The sequence below is a fragment of the Prenolepis imparis genome, unplaced genomic scaffold, assembly GCF_030444845.1.
Source record: "Prenolepis imparis isolate NDT839.2.m4 unplaced genomic scaffold, iyPreImpa1.0 SCAF_7, whole genome shotgun sequence".
Lineage (NCBI taxonomy): Eukaryota > Metazoa > Arthropoda > Insecta > Hymenoptera > Formicidae > Prenolepis > Prenolepis imparis.
In genome coordinates, this window is record NW_028141165.1 from 10052806 (window position 1) to 10076084 (window position 23279).

Genomic DNA, 23279 nt, shown 5'->3' on the forward strand with positions numbered 1-23279 from the left:
CCATTGTCTTATCTCTCTCTGTATATTGTATATCACATTACTGTATATTGTATATCACATGATAAAAGCTCGACGTTTTATGCATCAGTATATATATTTTCGAAAAAAATATAATCGTTGTGTATATATGTATGTATACATATATAAAAAATATTTTTGATGCATCATGTTATTCTTGCGGAAAGTGTATATTGAACATTTAAGAGAGATATACAAACATATCCGATATGTGAATGTATAAATAAAGTATTACCGAATTTCCACTCAGTGCATCTAGAAACTGCCGAATCATTTTGAATAGTAGATAAAATTGCACATTGAATCACTGTCTTACACACACTATACACACCACACACATTCGTCTCATGTTATACGTGAAAAGATGACAGTCTTTTCCACACCCATTATTAAGTTATTATCGATGCATATTCACACATTACTCCACGTGCGAGAGAGTTAAATTAATTAAATCAAATGTTCCTTTCGAGAGCGGCACTTCGATACTTTCTAAAGAATCGCCTCGCGTGTTAATGAAAGCATCGACAAAAAAAAAGATATATCATCGAATCTGCGTGCCATTATTTTGTGATTTTTGCATAATATGGGAATCGCGCGAAACGGTTCGACACAAACAAATTCGAGCAAATGAGAAACGTGCGAAATATTATTTCGTAGCAAGCGTAATAGATCCCGTACCAACACCCGAGGAAGTTCGAGCAAAGACTGATGGAATTCGAACTGGCAAGATAAGAATTAAGTTACCTGCGATAAGCTAGAAAATATCTACAGGTAACTCTGCGTGTATTGCTGATGAGCGTATATAACGAAACATCTATTCGATTACAGAAAATCTATACATGATTTTTAATATACATATATGTAACACAGGCTTTTTCTAATATCTGTAACGAACAATTCAACGCGAGTATCATAATCTCAATTATCGTTTTTAAATATTTCTTTAAATATAAATTAAATTTCGCGTTCTATAAACAGAGATTTCGCGATCTAAGATTTTTACATAAAAATAATATAGAGAAAAAGATAATGAACCACATTTTCTTTCATTAATAATAATTTTTATTGATATAAGTAATCTTCAATTTAAAGTCGATTTTACGTTGTTTTTTTTAATTTTCACTAAAGATAGATAGACGTAGAATCGATTTTAAATCGAAGATTTATATGAATAAAAATTATAAATATAAATATTTAAAATTTGATATTAATTAACAGCGTTACTGCTACCATTGTCAGAATGTCGGATCTATTTTTGACACTTGAGAGATCCCTTTTCGATCCCGATTCCTCCGATCGTTCGCGCGCGACCGCGAGTGTTATTGGTCCCGCGAAAAACACGGCGCGGTTTCGTGTAGCAGGATTTTTAACCGCGCGGATACCACAACACCAGGCGATCGGAAGGCCATACGTCCATATACATGCGTACTTCGCCAAGGTTCATCGAACCTCGGGTACCTCGCAGGTACCAGGTTCTCTCGGCCAATAATAAAGATGCACGCCCGGTACGTAACTACGCTCTGTACATACGTACATAAGTACTACCCTGCATCCGTACCATCTTTCTCTTTCTCTCTCTGTCTCTCTCGCTGAGGAATACTCAAAGTATATACGGGGTGTCCTAAATTCACCGCGTCTCCGAAGAATAATAGATCGGTGAAAGAAGAAAAAAAAGGATTTGACTTCGATGCGTCGCGATGATTAAAACTTGAGCGCGTCGTTCATCATTACATTATTTGGTTATTTTTCTCAGTTTTAATTAACTTTTAATTTTATCGTCATAAATATAGTCATTTATTGTTGATCAAAGTAAAGAAAACGGTATTGCAGCATTAGACTATAATTATACACGTGATGTAAATGCAAATTATCTGATATCGAAATTATATGTTATGTAAATCGAATTATTTTCGGATTCAAACTGTTATACGGACGGAATGGAATTTCTGAATCGCTAAATTCTCGGCACGACTTTTCGAAACCAGGATCGTATCATTCTCGAACCGTTACATTCTCGGATCACGGATTCTAGGTTGCACAACGTCCCGGGATTGTATGTGTTACATCCTTGCAATTCTCGTATCGCGAATTGCAGCATCTCCGGACTCCTCGCGTCCTTGGAATATCGATCTTATCAATCCCCTCGTTTCCCTCGATCTCTCTTTCGGATTTCGATTCAATTTCAATAATAGATACGCGCATGTACTCATTGTCAGCGATATTTCAGGGGACCGTATATAAGTAACACGTAGTATATAGACTCCTCTCTAACTGTAAATAATTGTTAATATCTTTTTTTTAATTTTCATGATATTTCAGATTATTCAAAGTTACACAGAATCAAATATTATTAAAATTTAATTTTAACAATGAAATACTTTGATACTTTGAAAATTGTTTTATGAAATAATTTTTACCACAATTATTATGATCATATCACGCGCTTTTACCTATAATTAATAACAGAAACTTAAAGTCTTCAAAATATAAATAAACTATTGTGGAAATCGTCTAGATTTTCCTCGGGAAATTCTTACCTCATGCACCACGTGACACCCCGTATATGACATGTATGTATGCCTGCCTACTTAGTTAGTGACGATCGCGTCGCATGTTTCTCTCAACGACACGAGCACGGGATTGGAATTCCTACGAAACGGATCATTGGCTCTCCGATGACGATCCGTTCACGATCGCGATAAAAAATCGATAGAGACGTCGAGTTGAAGCGCGTAATAAGTTGCGAAAATGTAAAAATAATACCGTTTTGCGTCACGGCACGATAATAACGGGACGAACCAAGTGTTTTTTATGTATTTATTTCGCTATACGTGCTTTATGATTAGTCGCGATATCGCCGATGCATTAAAATTATTCTAATTGCGATATCATCGATCTTGCGCGCTAACTATCAATGTCAATGTCTCTGTAAAGCTTCGGGATGAATATTATTATTTAACCATTTTGCGATAAATTTATTTCACTCTTTTATTCTCGTAAAATAAAAATCGATGAAAGATTTCGTAAATCGATATTAAGGATCTTAAGCAGAGATATTAAAATTTTGAAATTAGTGGAGGATCCAAGTGAGAAAAATATCGATAAGAAAATACGGGAAAACTTAGGCCCATATTCTGGATCTTCTTTTATCGATAAAAGCGCTTTTAAACCTATAGTTTCTGTTAATAGGTTTAAAAGCGCTTTCGATAAAAGAAGATCCAGAATATGGGCCTTAAAATCTAAAATATTAGAACGTAAAAAGGTATTCAAAGTATTCGAGATGATTTAATTGCATAACAATTTTTCCGAAGGTGCGCTAAAAAAACCCATTCGCGTTACTTCGAGCGAAACTGCAGGATATGGATCGGAGATGATTATTATGCTTGCGTGAATCAGCAACGAGGCGAATCGTTGTCGTTGTCGCTCAAGATTTTTTCGCTTTTAACCGCAGGGCGTGGCGGCGATAGGTCTTTTGCCTACACTTTGCCTACACTTTGTCGGCAACGACAGCAGCAATAACAGCGAGACGCGTGTTACGCTGGTCTCCACGTCGCGCGTGAGAGACACGTGAGAGAAATATTATATATATTTTCCTCGAGTACTCTTTTTCTCACTTTGCCCGAGTATACATTCAATTCATACTACTTTTACCAGAAAATATCAAACAATGCTGAAAAATATCTTTATAAATAAAAAAAAATAGATATAAATCCAAACATATTTTTACATAGAGAAATATATTCAAATCATGTTATCAAAAACCAGATATATAAGAAAAAAAACTTGACATTTTTCATATCTTTCGCGAACGTTTCGCGCAAACGACCCATTTTAGAAGTCTTATATTTCTATTGTACTTGTGATAATATTTATTGCACGTTTCTCTCTGCTCTTTCTGCTTTATCGGAACGATTTTCACGGCAGCGCAGCATGAAGGCAGCTTTAGAACCGTACGTGTGGGCCGTGCGGTTCTAAAGTTGCTTTCAGCCACACTTCTCACCCGTGCGAACGGATCGCTAAACTTTACCGCCTATCTTTGACGGGTGATTGCCTTCGCTCGCAAAATTATCTCACGCAACAGGTGCGTGCGTTTATTATAAAAGCGCGACGCGCCGCTGGATTTCACTTTTTGCCGAGGAAATGCGCAAGATTCATCGAACCAGGACACAGATTCTCGCGCGAGTGCATCGGCACGTGTGGCGAGCGATGACACGTGACGAGTTCGATCCCGCGGATCGCGTGACTATGTATGGAGAGACAGCCGAGAGGTGCGTTTTACAGCGAGGATGCCGATAAAATTTTTATAAAAATTGAAATATAAATGGCCGATTTGACCGTACAAAGTATAATATACGTGTCAGAATCACAAATATTAAAATGGACGAGATTCAGTTTACTGAGTTAAGTGTTTTCCAACTTGCAACATTTTGGGATGGCAAGCTTTATGCATTTTCCATGTGCAAATATTTTAAATTAAAATATTATAAATTAATTAATCATTGTGGTAGAGAGAGACAAAACATGGAGAAAAAGAGAGAGAATTCACACATACACACACAAATATATGTAAAAATATCTATTCATAAAATATGAATTATATTTTTTTCTTCATTCCTTAAAATAGTTTATTAACAAAAAAATTTAATGTTCGATTAACGGATTTTCCGAGAAAACGCGAGATTACATTTAAACACGCTTTGTACGACACAGATAGAGCAGTAATATTTGCTTCTTACCACGATGTTATACTTGTACCGTTACGCATTCGGAAGAAAAACATAAAGTGAATGACGAAGCTGTGACTAGGAGTTTCCGCGATTTTTTTCACAAAATTTAATATTTTTTTGTTTTATCAACTTTATATTATTACATCATGATTGAACAACAAAATGGAAATATATTAATTTTAATTTTGTATCTTTCTTCTCTTGATATTTTGTCGTTTAGACGAGTTTAGTATAATTTTATAAATTTCTCTGTGGAAGCCTTATCATCGTAAGGAATTAAGCGTTTGTACATATACATATACATTGCTAATTAAGCTTTATTACGCCAGCGGAATCACGGAAGCTCTACTACTTGATACTCTGTCGCATCATGCGGTTTTTAATCCAATTTACGTCTTTCGCCGAGATCGAGACGATTCCCTTTACCCAATGCAAACAAAAAGAAAGTCACACACACACACATATATGTTGCTTCGAGAAAACTGTTGGTTCGTAAGATCTCGGTCCTAATGAGAGATTTTTATAGAGACCCGTCGCATGCGTCGTCGTCGGCATGCAAATCGCGGAAATCGACGTGAGAGGAATCGCGCGCGAGGGGGCACACCTGTACATAGGTATCTTCAATTCTTTTGTTTCCCGCGAACGCCAGCAGCCTCTTGTTCGAAGAGAGAGAAAAGACGATGTCGAAGGTCGGCGAAAATCCGCGCGATAAATCGCGGACCCTCTCGCGAGGAGAGACGCGCCGAGACGCGTCCGATTCGGCAGTTCAATGCGAACTGACCACGTCTTATGCGATACCATGCCATGCTCCATTCCATTCTGCCACCATTCCTTTCGGTCTTATTCCACGAGTGACTTCTCTCTCTCTTTCTCTTCACAACGTGACTCCCTCCTCACGGTCGAGTCCTTTTCGCGCTCTCAATCATTCAGACTTTCATCGTGTCGCTGCACTCGGCAGGTACTCGATCATTATCATCGCGGTTCGTCTCGCTACCAATTAATTCATTAATTGTAAGTCGGGATATTCGGTGGAAAGGAAGACACCAGTTGGCGAATAAAGTATCTCATAAAGGAGGACGAATTATATACTATATCCTGTCAATTTACTATATGTGGGAAAAGCTAAATTAGTCATATCTTGTGAGATATATGACGTTCATTACATATACAAATAAATATATTAGAATCTTCTAATAACATAGAGCTTTCAGAAGTCTAACTCTTTAAATATATTATATAATAAATATATACAAAAATATATATATTTATTATATGTATAAATCTATATAAACACATTCTCGTATAAAAAGTGTTGTAAATCAAGCCTATCTAGCCTATCTTTCTCAACACACACATTTCTGTCGAATTATACCCGCATTCCAGTAAATTACGGTCTAGTGTTCCAAGAGCAACGCTTCCGTCATCGTTGCCTCTCGAGATGACCGATGATACATCATTTAATCAACGTTGATGAATGTTATAAGAAGTCGTCGCCGTTTAAATGTTATTCGGTCGGTTTTAGAAATTTTACACGGTACATAAATTTACATAAATATCAAATTCTTTTCGCGCGAAACTTAACTTTCTTAAAAGAAGAATATCCAAAGAACTTGGAGCTTCTAATAAGCGCAAGCTGCTACATCAGTTTCTCGTGGTATCGAATGGAGTCGCGGTTTTTTTGCCATCTTGGTCCATGCTAATTTCATTTGCTAGTTCGTTTACTGGCTCGCGCGTTCTTCGTTTGTTTTTTTTTACGCGTTTTTTTGCAACACTGAACAGTAGCCCTCTCTCGCCCGCCTGTCTGTCTGTCGCGCTCCAAATACCTGTTCGGCTCTACCCACCTGCCGTGATTATGGCTCGTGGCATCCCACGTAAATCTAACCACGGATCGCGACGGGGGAACCTCGCGCTACCGTCGTGAGAATCCATTTTTCCGCCCGTTGCACTCTCCTTCCGGCTGCCCTCGATCAGTATCCTGCATGCAAGAGATTGCACAACCTATTTTTTATGGATGACCGAAAAAGACTCATCACCCCTTTTCTATTACATCCCAAAGATGGCTTAAAAATGTTTCTACTATCACAAGTCCTGCGAATTAATTAATAGAAAAATGTAGTGTGATAAGATTGAGTGAATAGAAAAGTGGATAAATACAATTTTTAAGCCATATATGAATGTTAAAAATTGTCAGAAAATCCTGAGGCATTCTTAAAGATTCTTTCGACTTTATAATTATGGCACTTCAATAAGGCGTTGGAATCTCTTAATACCCGATATAACGTTATAATGAAAATTTGCTTTGACAATATTATTTGTGTATTAGAAAAAAATATTAGAATATTATACATAAAATATACACCCATAGTTTTGTAATTAGAAAAAAATAATACACGCATTTAATTATAATAATCATCTCTGTATATTCTACTACAAACGTGAGTCTAATTATTAAATATAAGATACATGTATTTTCTAACTGAATAATTTACGCGATATCGCATGGAAAATAATACTTTATGTAATAGATAAATAATAATGATTCTACACACAAGACAAATGACAATATTGATCGTTGTATCATTAACGATCCCGATAGAGATTGCGCGATCTATTAATCGTAACAGCCCGATTGTCACAGCCTGTCGACTTCGCGTATACTCACGAAGTTGCTCACGCGACACCACGGAGACGCTGTTGATCATCGCAGAATCGCAAAAGATCGTGTATTTAGTGCTCGCTTTATAACGCTTTATAACGATTGGTGGTAACGAAATGAATGAACAAACGAAGAAACGAACACGAAACTGCACGCGTCGCGAACGACTGCCTGCGCGAGACTGCCGTTCTGCGATGACGACGCATCGTCTTTAACATTCGGGTTGGATGGCAAAGTGGACGGAAGGATGGGTAAATGGATAGATGGATTAATGGACAGATGCACCGTGACGATCTTCGTGGCCGCGATTTTCGTAGTCTTAACAAGTATCTGTAAATGCGCGATTTTGAGTTCCTTGCACGATTTCGCTAAAATAAAATTTAAAACCTGGCTGAAGATATTTCTAATTTGTCTCTCTCACAATAAAAGAAAAAATATTTTTGCTTGAATTTTTCATTTTTCTGTTCAATAAACGCGTAAATTATATGCGTTGTTTTTTAAACATGTGTTCGATTATATTAGATAGATAAGATTGAGCATTATTATCGAGATTGATACGATTAGACCAAGAATTCGAAAAAGGATAATTTCGCAAATTTTTACAAAAATTTTAATTTCTCAAAAATGTAATGTCAAGATATGTGAAGTTATTTATATATATATTTTTTATATTATATATATTTTTTATATATATCTCATATCTCATCAATTCCTGTAACCATTTTCTATGTACAATTAAATAAGTCAAATTATCAATTGAGTAAATAGTGCGTAAGAGATCGTTCGTTTGTTGATTATATTTCTGCCAAAGTGCAGTTAGACATCCGCGGACTGTATGACATAATGCGCATTTCTGGACTAGGCCGTGACATTGCATAACAAAATGCGTATCGTGATACACAAGTAACGCGAGCTACCAACGCATCAGATAATAACATACATAGTAGTACACATTACGTCTCGTCATAATTACAGACTTTAAACAAGCAGCCATGCATGCTTTATGTGACTATTAATTTTGTTATGTCTTTTTTAATGTGACACAGCTCAATAGCAAACAAAGATAATAAACAAGAAGAAAATAATATATCTTTATTCAAAAATAATTCACAGTTATTTATAATCAATTAATCGAATTGCTGTAAAGAATAATAAAAAATTCATATATATTGTAATTTAATAGTAATTTTTTCTGCTAATTCGCGCAATCGATTTTTTCTCAACTCAAACTTGAAATACCGAGACACATTCCGGGATGCAATTAAGATGCAAAATCATAATGTTCTAAATTAAAGCATAACTTTGACGTCATAAAGATTTTATTTCTTCACGTTTAATAACTGAAATATTCAAAACATTTAACTTCTTACGTTTAATAACTAACAATAAGATATATTCAATGCCGCAGATGTTCTTTGAAAAAACTGACTATAAATTCGTTGACAAATTTACATCCACTATCACGATAAGATTCTGTGCCTTCACGAATTTTAGTTTTACTAAAAAACATTGCCAACTCTGCTTGAAACTAATAGATAACAAATACGCTTTATTTCCGAAATTAAATTCCATCTTTACTTACATTATGACCGAAATCAACAATTTGCGAAATCAAAAATTAAAGCTTGATATGGATGCGGAAATAAACGAGGCAAAAGAGGGAATATATCAAGGGAGACAAATAGAGCGTTTTGAGACAATATACACTTCCTCACATATGTGCACGTGTATGTGTGTGTGTGTCGTCGTAAATGCAGTTACCTAAGAGAAACCAAGATAGATAGCTAGATTGAGAGAAAGAGAAGGGAAAAAGAAGGAGAAGGAGAAGATCAAGAGAGACGAGGAGGGCTTCGTCGGCAATGAGCAAGAGACCTTGACGGTCCGAAGAGCGCTACCATTTTCGCAGGGCGTAGTAGCGGATCGACGCAGGTGTGGAGTGTGGACCGTCCGTACGGTACCATAGGTCACGAAAAGGAAACGCGAGTTCGCGAAGGAAGCGAGCTTTTTCACGAAGAGAAAAAAAATCAAAATTCGATCGCGAGAATCGACTATAATATCCGCATTAATCATTTGGCTAAATCTGATCCCGAGCATCTTTCGACGCGTGGGGAGGGATTATTTTTCTTGTTAATTATATTCTACAGAATGCAACGTAATTTTTTTTTTTAGCAGTTTTTAAACGTGTGATTTTCCCTTAGAGCATATTTGCTCTAAGGATTTTAAGTGACTTTTCAATGACAAGATTGACAATGATTCTCTGTGGATGATATTTAAAAGTGTATGTACATGTATCATTTTTAACGAGGGTAAGGAAAACGACGACATTTTATACATTTATCAGCATATAATAATTGATTTATAGAAAACAAATATTTGACGTTTAATCATATATGTAATTTTATATAAATATATATGTATCAAAATACAGATAAATATATTTTTATATAAATCTTGCAAAGAGAAAATAGGCAAAGGAAGATTTTCACGCGGAATCTTTATATCTTTTTTCGATGTTGCGTAAAGAAATTGAATTCCATTTTCGACCACCCCCGCTCGTTCGAGTCGCGAATTGTGCGTCACCCTGTAACACGCGTCGTAGTTTTATGCCAAACTAGAACGCGCCATGCTAAAGATAGGTCGTTGCAGGCAGGAATCGGTGTGCATCCACTACCGGCACAAGGAACAAGGGCGACCTTGGCCTTACGAGCTTATATAACGAGGAAGCAGCTGATTCACGAGCTCAGTCGTTTCGACCTATCGACGTGACATATGTCGTGGCTTATCGGACGTATCACATTTTTTGACGATGCATTTCTCTCTCTCTCTCTCTTTTTCGTATGGTACAATTCCGTCGATCTTTATATCAATTCCGATATGAAACATCATTAGAACGTTCTCCGTTTTTTTTACGCGAGAGCAAGATGCATTAGCGCGTTTCTCTACGTCAACTGATTTGTTTTTTTTTTTGAACGCACAAACATCTAATTAAGTAAATGTCCGTATACAAGCTCGGCTTGTTAGATTGCTTTCCGCATACGAGGTTTTCTCGCGTTTCTCTACTCTTTCGATACGAATAATTTTCAAAGTTAGAGGCTGATTTTGTTTAATACGTCGGATATTTAACGAAGAACGCTGATTGTAAAAGAAAAATGCGATGGCGCGATTGGAAAAATAAGTACCATTAAAGGAGCGCGCGCATCGCTTCGACCGATCGAAGGGGAATTGTAGGAGAGAGAGGGAGGAAGGAGGAAGGAAGTCGTCGTCGCCGCGGAAAATCAAGTCTCTTCTTGGCAGAAACGGAATGACCGACCCGTGGGTGGCAGCGGTACGATAGATCGCGAAGCTCTTCCGCTTTTTTGACAGATGCGAACGTCAGTGTCGCGCGACGCATCGCTATAGTGCCTGTCTAGTGACAAAATCGATATTGTTTACAACGGCGGTGAGTCGATCCGAAATGCTAATTACGGTGGAGGTGTTCGGCATATCGGTGTTACAATTAGCGCAATTATAGTAAAAAAAAAAGATATCTTTTATCTTCCTTACGAGACTTGACTTCAGAATCTTACATCATGTTTCATCCGTGGTTTTTTTTCAATAATTGGTGTTGCAAGTTAAAGAGATGTTGCGATCTTTGATGAATTGCATACATGATGCTACAATAAACATAAAATTAAAAAAAAAAAAAAAAAGAATTAACTTGGAAACAAGACTCGTGATTCCGCATTAAATGTGCGTTAAAAAACTTAATCTATTCTCTCAACCTTGGTTTTCTTCATTATGGTCATGCATAAGAGAATCACATCTGCTATGCAGACTGAGCTATTAGATATGCGAAAAATCTATTTAACTCTTTTTGGTACGCTCGATGCAAACATCGTTACGTCAAGTTTACCAGATAAAATATCTGAGTTACGCAAAAAATACTATAAAGTCGGATTATTTTACAACGAGTTTGAGCGTGCATTAAACGCAACGAGATTTCGACATGACGAAAATTTGGCATTAGCCAAACATCACGACACACTTTTATAACGAATCAACATGTTAAATTTCTGTTTATTCTCTAACCGTGAGATCATCGCGAAATTCGTTATAATCGGTGCGATACGCGAATAGCTTGCAATGATTTATTTATTCGTCATTTATTCTATTATTTTATATGTGTATTAAAAATTATTCTTAGCGCGCTTTAATATCGAAATTAATATTTATTACGCGTTTTTATAGGATTAAAAAGATTTCAACGAACATAGAAACGAGTGGGCGAAATTACGCAGTATCAATTTTCAGGTAAAGGGATATTTACTATGATTTACTATACATACACTTCGATTATGAAAATTATTACGGAAATATTGATACTTTACTTTAAATTCTGAGTATCTGTATATGAGTGCACTGATTGTTAAATAATAAGTTATAATAAATTATTATAATTTTGAAAATATATATATTTTCAGTTTACAAAATATTTAAAAATTATACGCGAGTGTCTGCAATTGGAATATTATTACATTTCATTACGTTAGTTAAATTTTCACCCTACATCTTTTTAATTTTCGGTTTATATACTGATTAATATTTCTATTTACATATTTATTTCTATATATGCAAAACGTACGCAGAGAGAATTTTCTCTTAGAATTTGCCCTGAAAATCATGTGGTAATCGTGGGACAATATGGTATGGAAAGAATTTTATGAGAATTTGAGAATTTCTCTAATTAATATTTATCACATAAAAAAATAATATCTATCACAATAAAATATAACATATTTGATTAATTTACTATATAGTTTAGTAAAATTAATCAAACATATTTTATTGTGATAGATGTTATTTTTTATTATGATAAATATTAATCAGGGAAATTCTGATAAAATTCTTTCCATACCATATTGTCCCGCAATTACCATGATTTTCAGGGTAAATTCCAAGAGAAAATTCTCTCTGTGTATCAAATTGAATATAATTTGCGACATTGAGCATTTAATTTGATATCATACTAAATCGTCACACCTTCCAGGTGACCCACTGACACTCGTGATTACGAGAGGAAGGATGTTCAATTCGATATTGCTGCTTTGGGCGTTGGTCGGTCTAATTGGCCGAGTGCACGGCAAATGCAGCTTAGCCCCGATCGCCGACAACGAGCGGTCGATCGCCTACGCGTGCATCCACGGCGACCTGAGCGACCTCGACGATCTGTCCGACGAGACCGAATGGATCGAGTTCTCGGTGTCGCGCTTTCACGTAATCCCCGACGACGCTTTTCGTCGATTCCCGAATCTCCGTCGCTTGTCGTTCTACAATTGTCACGTGAATGTTATCGAGCCCGCCGCGTTTCGCGGCCTGCAACGACTCGATTGGCTCATATTACACGGCACGAGGATCCACGTGGCGAAAGCCGCGTGGTTCCGTCACCTACCGAATCTCAGGCGATTGATCTTGGACAGGTATAATCGGCTTCTTACATAAATTACAATATTATAAACAAGATCGTGACGAGAGAAGGCTCAAATATTGAAATATAAAAAAGTTTATTTCATTTTTTAAAAATGCAATATATATATCAGTAGAGAATAATGATTGAACAAATTTTATTATTGTTATCAACTAGAGATTTTTTTTTGGCAATGTTTTGTTTCGGCATTCGATCCCACATTTGACTCGTATATATAAATTGTAATCGATGATGTTGCATCGAGAAACATGTTACATCTATAAAATTCGAGGACATTAACAAATCGAGGTCAGATGGAGCGACTTATGTAAAGCGTCTTATATATTCGATAGTGTCGATGACCTAGTTACTCGTTGTACCATTGCGAGCGTGACGTCATCTGGTATCCGAATATCAACGATTAGAAAATAATTACGATTAATAGAACCTACGGAATTAAGAGAGAGCCTAAAAATTCACCAAAATTCATCCCAAGTTACAAAATTAAAACCTCGATTATTCTCAATTATTAAAACCTCGAATCTTTCGGATTTTTTAATTCTAACATCTTCGAATATCTGAGATTCTAAAATTCGCGGATTTTTCACAAGGATTCCTAGATTAATTCTTGAACATGCTCCCGATTTTTTTATTAATTTCGAGATTCTGAAAAATCAATACGCACACTTTCGACATTCCAACATCCTCGAATATCTGAGATTCTAAAATTCGCGGATTTTTAGCACAAGGATTCCTAGATTAATTCTTAAACATGCTCTCGATTTTTTTATTAATTTCGAGATTCTGAAAAATCAATACGCACACTTTCGACATTCCAACATCCTCGAATATCTGAGATTCTAAAATTCGGGGATTTTTAGCACAAGGATTCCTAGATTAATTCTTGAACATGCTCCCGATTTTTTTATTAATTTCGAGATTCTGAAAAATCAATACGCACACTTTCGACATTCTAACATCCTCGAATATCTGAGATTCTAAAATTCGGGGATTTTTAGCACAAGGATTCCTAGATTAATTCTTGAACATGCTCCCGATTTTTTTATTAATTTCGAGATTCTGAAAAATCAATACGCACACTTTCGACATTCTAACATCCTCGAATATCTGAGATTCTAAAATTCGCGGATTTTTCACAAGGATTCCTAGATTAATTCTTGAACATGCTCTCGATTTTTTTATTAATTTCGAGATTCTGAAAAATCAATACGCACACTTTCGACATTCTAACATCCTCGAATATCTGAGATTCTAAAATTCGGGGATTTTTAGCACAAGGATTCCTAGATTAATTCTTGAACATGCTCCCGATTTTTTTATTAATTTCGAGATTCTGAAAAATCAATACGCACACTTTCGACATTCCAACATCCTCGAATATCTGAGATTCTAAAATTCAGGGGATTTTTAGCACAAGGATTCCTAGATTAATTCTTGAACATGCTCCCGATTTTTTTATTAATTTCGAGATTCTGAAAAATCAATACGCACACTTTCGACATTCTAACATCCTCGAATATCTGCGAGATTCTAAAATTCGCGAATTTTAGCGCAAGGATTCCTAGATTTTTAAATTCTTGAACACGGAAAAAAAATTAGCTACCATATAGTTAAATTTTAGCTGTCCCTATATTACACATGAAATTTAGTTATGCCTAAATTTTAGCTATGATAGCTAATATTTTTTAGTTGTAGAATTCTCCGTTAAACTATAGCTAAAAAATATTAGTTACATAGCTAAAATTTAGGCATGATAACTAAATTTCAAGTTGCAATATAGGGACAGCTAAAATTTAACTATGGTAGCTAATTATTTTTTTCCGTGAACATGTTCTCGATTTTTTAATTAATTTCGAAAGTCTAAAAAATCAATACGCGCACTTTCGACACGGACGCTACACAAAGTGCATTCTCTTTTCCAGATGTGGCTTGGTGCACGTCGAGCCCGATGTTTTTCGCACGTTACCGCGATTGGAGACTCTAGACCTGCGCGATAATGACCTCGATTGTCTCTCCGTGGAGGAGCTGTCGCATCTGACGAGCCTCAGGACTGTACGCATCGACGGCAACCCGTGGTTGTGCGAATGTCGACTAAGAATGGAGAAATTCTTTCACGACAGATCGATCGTTCAGGAAATCGAATGCAGGGTTCGACCGAGGATCTGCACCGTCCACAAAATTCCGCAGTGCATGACGCAAATTGATATTCCGTTCCCATCTCCGATGATAACCATCGAACCGATAAGTATTCACGAGGTGATGAGACAATCATTTTATACTTATAATGTTATTTCCAACAATGACGATTTAAATTTTCATTCTCTTTCATGCGCACATTTTTCTTTTTTTTTTTATATTTATAAAATTTTTATTTATATGTACACTGAATTTTCTTATAAAATTTATCCTGAAAATCATATCGTAATCGTAAAACAATATATAGTATGGAAAGCATTTTATTAGAATTTCTTTGATTAATATTTATTACAATAAAAATAATAACATCTATCACAATAAAATATAAAACATGTTTGATTAATTTTACTAAACTGCATAAAATTAATCAAACATTTAATATTTTATTGTAATAGATATTATTTTTATTGTGATAAATATTAATTCTCATAAAATTTTCTTTCCATACCATATTGTCCCACGATTTCCATGATTTTCAGGATAAATTCTAAGAGAAAATAAATTAATTTTATTTCCCCCAGCTTTTGATTCAAACAAATTTAAATTGTTCGTGTAGTAAATATCATGAATTAAAAATTTGTGTGCTATAGCCTTAGATAAATAGCAAAAATGCTTTCTGACGAATGCATTTTTTGACTGATGCGTGCAGAACAAATTGTAGGTAATCGATACACTCGTATATGTATACTGACGCTAAGCAATATAGTCGAGTCGAGTGTAGAGTTTCGTTGTTTTCAAGATATCGCGTTTCACGCAGAGAACCGAGTTGCGGTCTCAGAATAAAACAGAAACTCTTCGATAATTGCGTACCTAATAATATCGCAATCATCTTTATTACAGTGATTTCTATCACCTAAAAAGGCAGTTTATCGTACATATCGCGAAAGAAAATTCAATGCGTGATGATAGTTAATTAAGAATATAATTACGCGTCTAATGACCGTATAATATCTTATTCTATGCTTTAATTACTGATATTATCTTATACGCGAAAGAAAGTTAGACTGACACATTGTAGTTGTTGAAAAATATTAACACAATGTAACGTTAATAAGATGATAAATTGTCGATATTTAATTATAAATATTGTTTCATAGAAAAAAGAACTCGTGAAAATTATATATATATATATTACAAATTATTAATATATATTATATCAAAATTAATTATGTACGATTTCAACTTTTGTTTTCTTCGCATTTCGAGTTGAATATTTTGTCGATTTTGCAAATAATTATTTTTTAAAAATTCCGAAAATTTGATGCATTTGAATTTAGCAGTAAAAAACTACATCAAGTTTCATAAAGCAGGAGTAGAAATTCATATTTAGTACAGTAATGATCCAATGATGGCTCAAGTTACAAGAGAGATAAGATCGTAATTTCACGATTTTCAGTAACTCTCCGTGGTGTTAATGTGTTAATCAAGCTAATGTAATTTGCACTTTCTCTCTCTTTATCTCTTTTCCTCCATTTCTAGGTTGGATCATTATTGCATCGAAAGTCATACACTTTCTCTCTCTCTCTCTCTCTTTCTCTGGAACGCCATCCCAAAAGAGCGCTTAAATAATAATTATTCACTTATCATTCATCCATTCATTCTCTCAGAGGAAAACTCAACAAACTCACATTGTCGGAGAGCGAAATCGCGCTCGCAGCATCGTGAATCCTTGGATGTCTTCGGGCATCGTTATCTCTTTTGGCCGGCACCTGCTTTCGAACTCCAACGGCGACACGCCGGTTCACTTCACGATCGCCGGAAATCACACGCGACATATAATCGATGCACCGACACGCACATAGACGCGTGAGGAGGGGAACGTTTTATATATCACTCAACGCACACGCACTTGGCCGAAAATCGCGCTCGAAACGTATCACGCGATCGACGAAACGGTTATTACCGTTTTTCGCGACTCCCCTCCCCTCCCGCCCCTCTCACTTTTCTCGGCCGTTTGACGAGTCGGCACGCGATTTCTTTTGTGCTACCGTCTATCGCGACACACCTCGACACGCATTCGACACGCAGTTACGCGACGCCGAATATTATATTACATATTACAGGCGGAAACGCGTTCGTTTTGTTCGAATACGGAAGTACAGCTCGCGCGAAGCACACGAAATGTCGGTGTCGGTTGATTTGAACGCGAAGCTTTCGTTGCAACTTGCGACTGATCACGTGACCCGTGAAGTTATCGCTGATTGGCTCATCGTAGGACGAAAATCATGCGCGATGTGCAATCTATATGCAATCTATATTATATGACTCTCGTTAAAAACATCCGCGCATCGAAAGATTACCGTACTATCTATGACCTTGGCAATTAATTACGCTCGATTATCGCCGATAATTGAAGCGTCCGAAGCTCGAAAATGGGGGAGAAAAGAGTTGGAACCCCGGATTAGGGTATCGCGACTGACGATCTCATAACCAAGATCTCGCAAAATACAGACGAAAGAGATTAATGACGCGGATCGTTGACGATCGGTGCACAAAAGAAAAGAACGAGCTCACCTCCCTTATCACGTTCGCGGATCAATCTTGGCGATATCTTATCTCGTTTCTCTTACAGGAACTTCCCGGGAACCGCTTCGAGACGAGCGCGCTAACGTCGCTGGACCGCCTCCCGGACAGGACTACGTGGCTCGAGATCAGGGGGTTGCGGATCGATCGTCTGCCCACGTACGCGTTCTTCCGCTTCGGCAACAGCCTCCGTAGTCTGGAGCTCCGCGATTGTTCGATCGGCGCGATCGAGCCTGGCGCGTTCGCGGGTCTACATCAGCTACAACGGCTGACGCTCGTCGGCAACCGGCTGCCCGCGGTCGCCGCTCATTGGTTCGACGATCTCGTCGCGCTGCGCCGATTGGTCCTCGCGCGCAACGGCATCGCGCGAATCGAGACTGGCGCGCTGCGCCCATTGGCCGGCAGCCTGCGCCATCTGGACGTTCGATACAATCGATTGCATTGCCTATCGGTAAACGAACTCGCGCATCTGGGGCGCCTCGAGCGTCTAGATGCTGTCGGTAATCCGTGGTACTGCGAATGTCGCGGGAATCTCCAGAGGTTCCTCACGGATCGTAACATCGGTTTCGAGAGCACGGGTCGATGCTTCGAGGAAGACGAAGTCGTCGTCGAACCCACCGATGACGGAGGACAGCAGACATACGTAAGTGGTGATTTGATAACGATTTTTGATTGTGTTCTGCAAGAGGGAAATGCAAATTTTTAGTCTCTGAGGAAAATATAGTAACAGCCAACACACACACATAAAGAAGGTTGTAACAGTAAACTTTTTCTTGATTATTTAATTTCTCTCTTTATAATAGTTCTCTTTATAATAGTATAATAATCATGCATATAATATCGAGTAGAGAACATTCTTATATATCTTTAATGTTTGATAACCAAAGTTATCTTAATTTGAATTTTGCATCTAATATATTTATATATGATTTTATATGATACTCTGTGATGTGTGATATTCTTTTAATATAACCTATATTTATATTATATTTCCTTTATAAAAATGCAATTATCAGAAAACTATTTTCTAAAAATCTCGATATTTATCAATAAATAAAATAATTTTATTTCACACCAAGTAAAATCGACATAAAATTTTAGAGATGATTTATTAAACATTCTTCTAAATATTTTTTTTAGACCGAGACGACTTCGGTTACCGGTCAGGTGCGCTGGACCTCGTTCGAGCAAACTCTGCATGACAAGAATATAACCATTGTAAGACCACCGATCGAGATTCGCACAGAGAGACCGATTCACAGAGGTACTTGCATGCAAGACAGGACCCAGACGTCGCGGCAAGTTTTCACCTGCAGTGGCATTGCCTCGCTGAAGGAACTGGACGTCATACCTCACTCGGCGCACACCATCCGCATCATCCTCTCGAATCTGAAGACAATCCCGACTCGAGCGTTCGCCCGCTTCGATGGCTGGTTGTCCAGGCTGGAATTACGCGATTGCGATATCGAGACGATCGAGTATCGCGCCTTCGTTGATTTGTACAACTTAAACTACCTGTCGTTGCACAGCAATCAATTGAAATCGATGACATCCGAGGCGCTGGAAGGCCTGACAAATTTGCAGCACTTGGATCTCTCGCGAAATCACATTTACCGGATCACCAACGAAGTGTTTGATATATTGCCGCGGTTGTACAGCCTCGACGTCTCCGAGAACAATATGAACTGCTTCGGCGTGGAACATATGGCACGCAAGGCGCCGCATTTATATTCTCTTAAGGTGACGGGCAATCCGTGGAGTTGCCTGTGTGGCTCTAAGCTGATCAACTTCCTGGATTCCCGCAGGATACCGTACAATCACGAGACCCTGTTCGACGCGAGCGACGACTGTCACATCACCGGGACACCCGTGACTCCAGCCACAACGGCAGTGATCACCTCGAAGACGACTACGACCGAGCCACCTTCGATAGGTCGTTTTGACGAGAGGATTCAGGGTACCTGCACTAGAATTTTTGACTCCGCGAAACCGCGGTATCGTTGCGTTGGCGGCAATCTGTCATTGCTGAAGAGCGTCCCGCTCGATGCCATCGCCATCGAGTTTCACGAGGGACACCTGCCTCATCTACCAGCCGGCTCTCTTTACAATTTTGCGAAATTACAAGAGCTCATCATCAGGAATAGCGGCCTGAGGACGATCGAGGCGGGCGCTTTCAGGGGCCTAGACTCCTTAGAACGGCTCACCATCCAGGATAATCCGCTGACGTCGATCGAGACGGGATGGTTCACCATAGAGAATCTCGAGCGGCTGGATCTGCGCGGTAATTCGATCCGTTACATCGCGCCAGGCGCCTTCCATCACCTGAACAAGCTGGTCTACTTGAATCTCGAGGGCAACGATTTGCAGTGCATCTTCACCAGCGACTTGCAAAGCATGCAGCATCTGCACGTCGTCGAATTCGCCGGAAATCCTCTCAAGTGGCGTTGTCGCATGGACCTGGAACAGTTCCTCGAAACGCGGAAGATCCAGTTCGTCCGGGTGGAGAATTCGTGCGAAGGTAAAAAGATCATGAGGAATCTTCTCTACGAGAATCGGACCGCCGAGCCTCTGGAATGTCCGCCCGGTTGCTCGACGGCGAACAGAATCGAGCAGGGAAAGAGTTTAACATTGTTTATAACATTTGCACTGTTCTTCGCAATACGAATGCGTTAACTCTCTTCGCGCATAAGAGTAAGAATTTTAAGTATAGTAAAATGGCCTTTGAAATAGTCCTCTTAATTTATGACGATTGATTCTCTCTCCATAATATTCCGCAGTCTTTTTAATTTATACTGATGCATCATAATTAATAGAAGAAAATTAGTTTGAAATTTTTATCGATAGTTTTTATACGAAAAAAGATAAATAATAAAACAGGTTTCCAAGATTTCGTAAAGATGATAATTAAAAATAACGTGAGAATGAATTATGGAAAAATCAATTTCTCTTTTACACAAAAAGAATGTTTAAAGATTCCCTAAACAATTATAGTTTATATACTCGTTATTTACATATGTGGCCATTTATCTAGAAGATACATGTCTAATATAAAAGTAACATTCGATTCTGCCATAAATTGCGACTCACGCGTTGAGTATCAAATGTTTTGATAATATATGCAAATGAAATGAAGAAGTTGATGATTGATAAAGTTTTTCGAAACGAGAAAGATATCTTTACAAGATAATAGACAGAGATTGAGATATGGTATTGTTAATGTTGTCAATGCAATGTGTTCATACATGAAAACGCTTAAACTAATAAATACGTATATTTATTTAACGCGAAAGTGCACGTATATATTTAAATTTAATCTTTTTAGAATCTCTTTAATATTGTATATTGGATAAAATACTGTATGTAGGATAACGCTTCTCGATCTCTAGTTAGTTTGTTAGATTGCTTAGATTGTTAATAACTTCGTCGCAAAGCACGGTTTGATTACAGATGTTATTGTTGTTATCAAATGCATCGTGACGAGAATATGTAATCTGAAAAATACTGAGAAGTTGTGTATTATTACTGAAAGGGACCATCGATATATCATCTCTTAAGGTGAACAATTACATCTGATATTATGCAAATAAGTTTATATATCAACTTGACAGTAAAATACATTCACGTGCCATAAAGATGCATGTTAGTGCGACGTTAAAATACTTTTTACTTGTGTTCATTTTATTATCAAAAGAAAACGATTGTATATATATATTTATTGTCAGAATTGGAACGAGCTATTTGCTACTAAAATGCAAAAAAGAGTTTTAATAAAAGTTTACTTTGTGCAATAATTATCTATTTTCATTATTAGATATCTCTTACTTATCTCTTTTATGCGATTTAATTTATTTTAATGTATTATAATAGAAGAAATCATATGTGCACAAGTATTATTTTATATATAATCATGTAAATATATTTAATATACTAACAGAAACTGTTACGTAGCAAGTAGCCCGGCTAGCTCAGTCGGTAGAGCATGAGACTCTTAATCTCAGGGTCGTGGGTTCGAGCCCCACGTTGGGCGACATTATTTTTTTTATCCTTCAAGATATTTTTTTTTTTAAATGAACAATCACAATATATTAAATATTTATGTGAAAATATATTGTAATTAAATTTTTATGAAAACTGTAAAGATCGTGAGAGAAAAAAAATATCTTGAAGAAGATAAACTAATATTTTACTAAACGTACATTATACAAAATTTGTCAGAGAATTGTTAAATAATACAAAAAATTATTCTGGATGTATACATTTTATATATGCAATATATATTTAGAAAAAAAAGAATCTTGAAGAACAAAAATAATATCTTAGCAGAACGTGGTTTCGATCCACGGACCTCTGGGTTATGGGCCCAGCACGCTTCCACTGCGCCACTCTGCTTATTGGTAAGTTGTTGCATAAATCTTTACTAATAGTTATTTCGATAAAAAGAATTTAATAATTTAATTATAATTTATTTTTTATTTTAAATATAATTTTTTTTTAAATTGATTCATAGCACATATTGTATAACCGAATTATAATAGTACTAAATATAATATATGATATTTTTGTCTTCCTGTGTAACAAAATTGTATTAATTTATATTAGTGTAGTAAATTGCAAATAAAGGAATAAGCATATATATAAAGAAACGAAATGAAAGATTTATTTTTTATTCTCAGAATTATTTAAAAATATATCATCGTTATATTTATTTGACAACTGCTACAGTGTGATGTAAATTAATTCTGTATTAATTCATTTCATTATTTTATTTTAACTGCATAGGTATGTCTGTTTAATTTTTTTCCATTTTTACAGTTGCATCATCTAAAATTTAAAAGGCATTAAGCGCTCTATTCATAGAGTGGACAATCTACATTAAAATCGACCATTTGTTAGGCAGAGGTCTCAATCTCAGAATCTCAGGTAATGTGGGCAATCTTGTCAACATAAGTGACCGCAGTCCGTCTCGTGACTCAGCCCGGTGAGGCAGCAGAGCTATATAAAACGTGATTCAACAGGAACGAACTTGTACGTTCTAGTCGCTGAGCCGGGGAACGCCTGATGGTTCCGGATGCCACATCTGCATTGTATAAGAGTATAAGGCACGTGCGAGGGACAATCGATAAAAAGACGTTAACGCAATCACGGAGAGACCGCGCGTGCGAAAGTAAAACGCACGTCACATATCAGAGGTTGCATTTTTTTTCCCAATATTTTCCGCGTCACACATTGACGAATGCACGAGATTAAAATTTATTATTCATTACTTGGTTCGCGCACTGAACTCTAGCATTTATCGTATTCGTATCGCATAAAAGATATTTTGTGTAAGCACCAATTATTATAAAAAAAAATGTCGGTGAGTTAAATTTTCCATAACGCGCGAGAAGATATTTTACTGTCAATTAAACGTGAATCGTGTTATGAATAATCGTATAAATTGTTTTTGTCAATAACAGTCTATAAGTATATCATCTTTACATTGTTAATTCCAGGAATTTTCCATGCAGTTCAATTTTGCGTGCCCTAAGCAAATCTTCGAATCAGTGAGAGAGATTTAATTAGAGATTAATTTAATCAATGAGAGAGATCTAATTAAACAGTTGGAATTTTGTAATTTATAAATCTAACATCTAATATGTGGATATAAAAGGTAATGTATATATAGTTGCATTTATTTGATCGATATTATATGATG

General features: G+C 36.6%; 2 protein-coding genes and 2 non-coding genes across 13 annotated transcripts in view; 2 read left to right on the top strand and 2 right to left on the bottom strand.

Moving 5' to 3' along the window:
- The window catches only part of LOC145938064 (cytospin-A), a 49824-nt gene extending 32177 nt beyond the window's left edge, over positions 1 to 17647 (bottom strand). For 2 of the 6 annotated variants that reach the window (XM_083041420.1, XM_083041414.1), the window contains exon 1: positions 16690 to 17647. In XM_083041420.1, coding sequence (XP_082897546.1) covers positions 16690 to 16836 — 147 coding nt within the window. In that variant the 5' untranslated portion in view covers positions 16837 to 17647. Of the gene's footprint in view, positions 1 to 253; positions 720 to 2555; positions 2604 to 5349; positions 5524 to 6586; positions 6721 to 7407; positions 7574 to 16689 lie in introns of those variants that run through there. The other 4 variants (XM_083041417.1, XM_083041418.1, XM_083041416.1 and 1 more) reach the window with 4 other exon arrangements.
- LOC145938065 (uncharacterized) lies at positions 9307 to 22152 on the top strand. Of its 5 annotated transcripts, none has more exons than XM_083041421.1 (7): positions 9307 to 9707; positions 10048 to 10840; positions 11629 to 11691; positions 12428 to 12857; positions 14788 to 15121; positions 17634 to 18227; positions 18725 to 22152. In XM_083041421.1, the coding sequence occupies exons 4-7, from the start codon at positions 12463 to 12465 to the stop codon at positions 20255 to 20257; spliced, it is 2856 nt and encodes a 951-aa protein (XP_082897547.1). In that variant the 5' UTR covers positions 9307 to 9707; positions 10048 to 10840; positions 11629 to 11691; positions 12428 to 12462; the 3' UTR covers positions 20258 to 22152. The 5 variants fall into 5 exon arrangements, with proteins under 5 accessions (XP_082897547.1, XP_082897549.1, XP_082897550.1 ...); XM_083041423.1 differs by having other exon boundaries at positions 9307 to 9679; XM_083041424.1 differs by lacking the exon at positions 10048 to 10840.
- Trnak-cuu (transfer RNA lysine (anticodon CUU)) lies at positions 21539 to 21611 on the top strand. The gene has a single exon. It is a non-coding gene; the product is annotated as a tRNA-Lys (tRNA).
- Trnam-cau (transfer RNA methionine (anticodon CAU)) lies at positions 21902 to 21973 on the bottom strand. Its single transcript has one exon. It is a non-coding gene; the product is annotated as a tRNA-Met (tRNA).
- Positions 22153 to 23279: the final 1127 nt, after the last annotated feature.

Excerpts from the sequence above, each read along its gene's own strand:
- LOC145938065 (XM_083041421.1), top strand. The coding sequence starts at position 12,463 with ATGTTCAATTCGATATTGCTGCTTTGGGCGTTGGTCGGTCTAATTGGC. Across the intron at positions 12,858-14,787 it reads AGGCGATTGATCTTGGACAG|ATGTGGCTTGGTGCACGTCG; the intron begins GTATAATCGGCT and ends TCTCTTTTCCAG. Across the intron at positions 15,122-17,633 it reads AACCGATAAGTATTCACGAG|GAACTTCCCGGGAACCGCTT; the intron begins GTGATGAGACAA and ends TTTCTCTTACAG.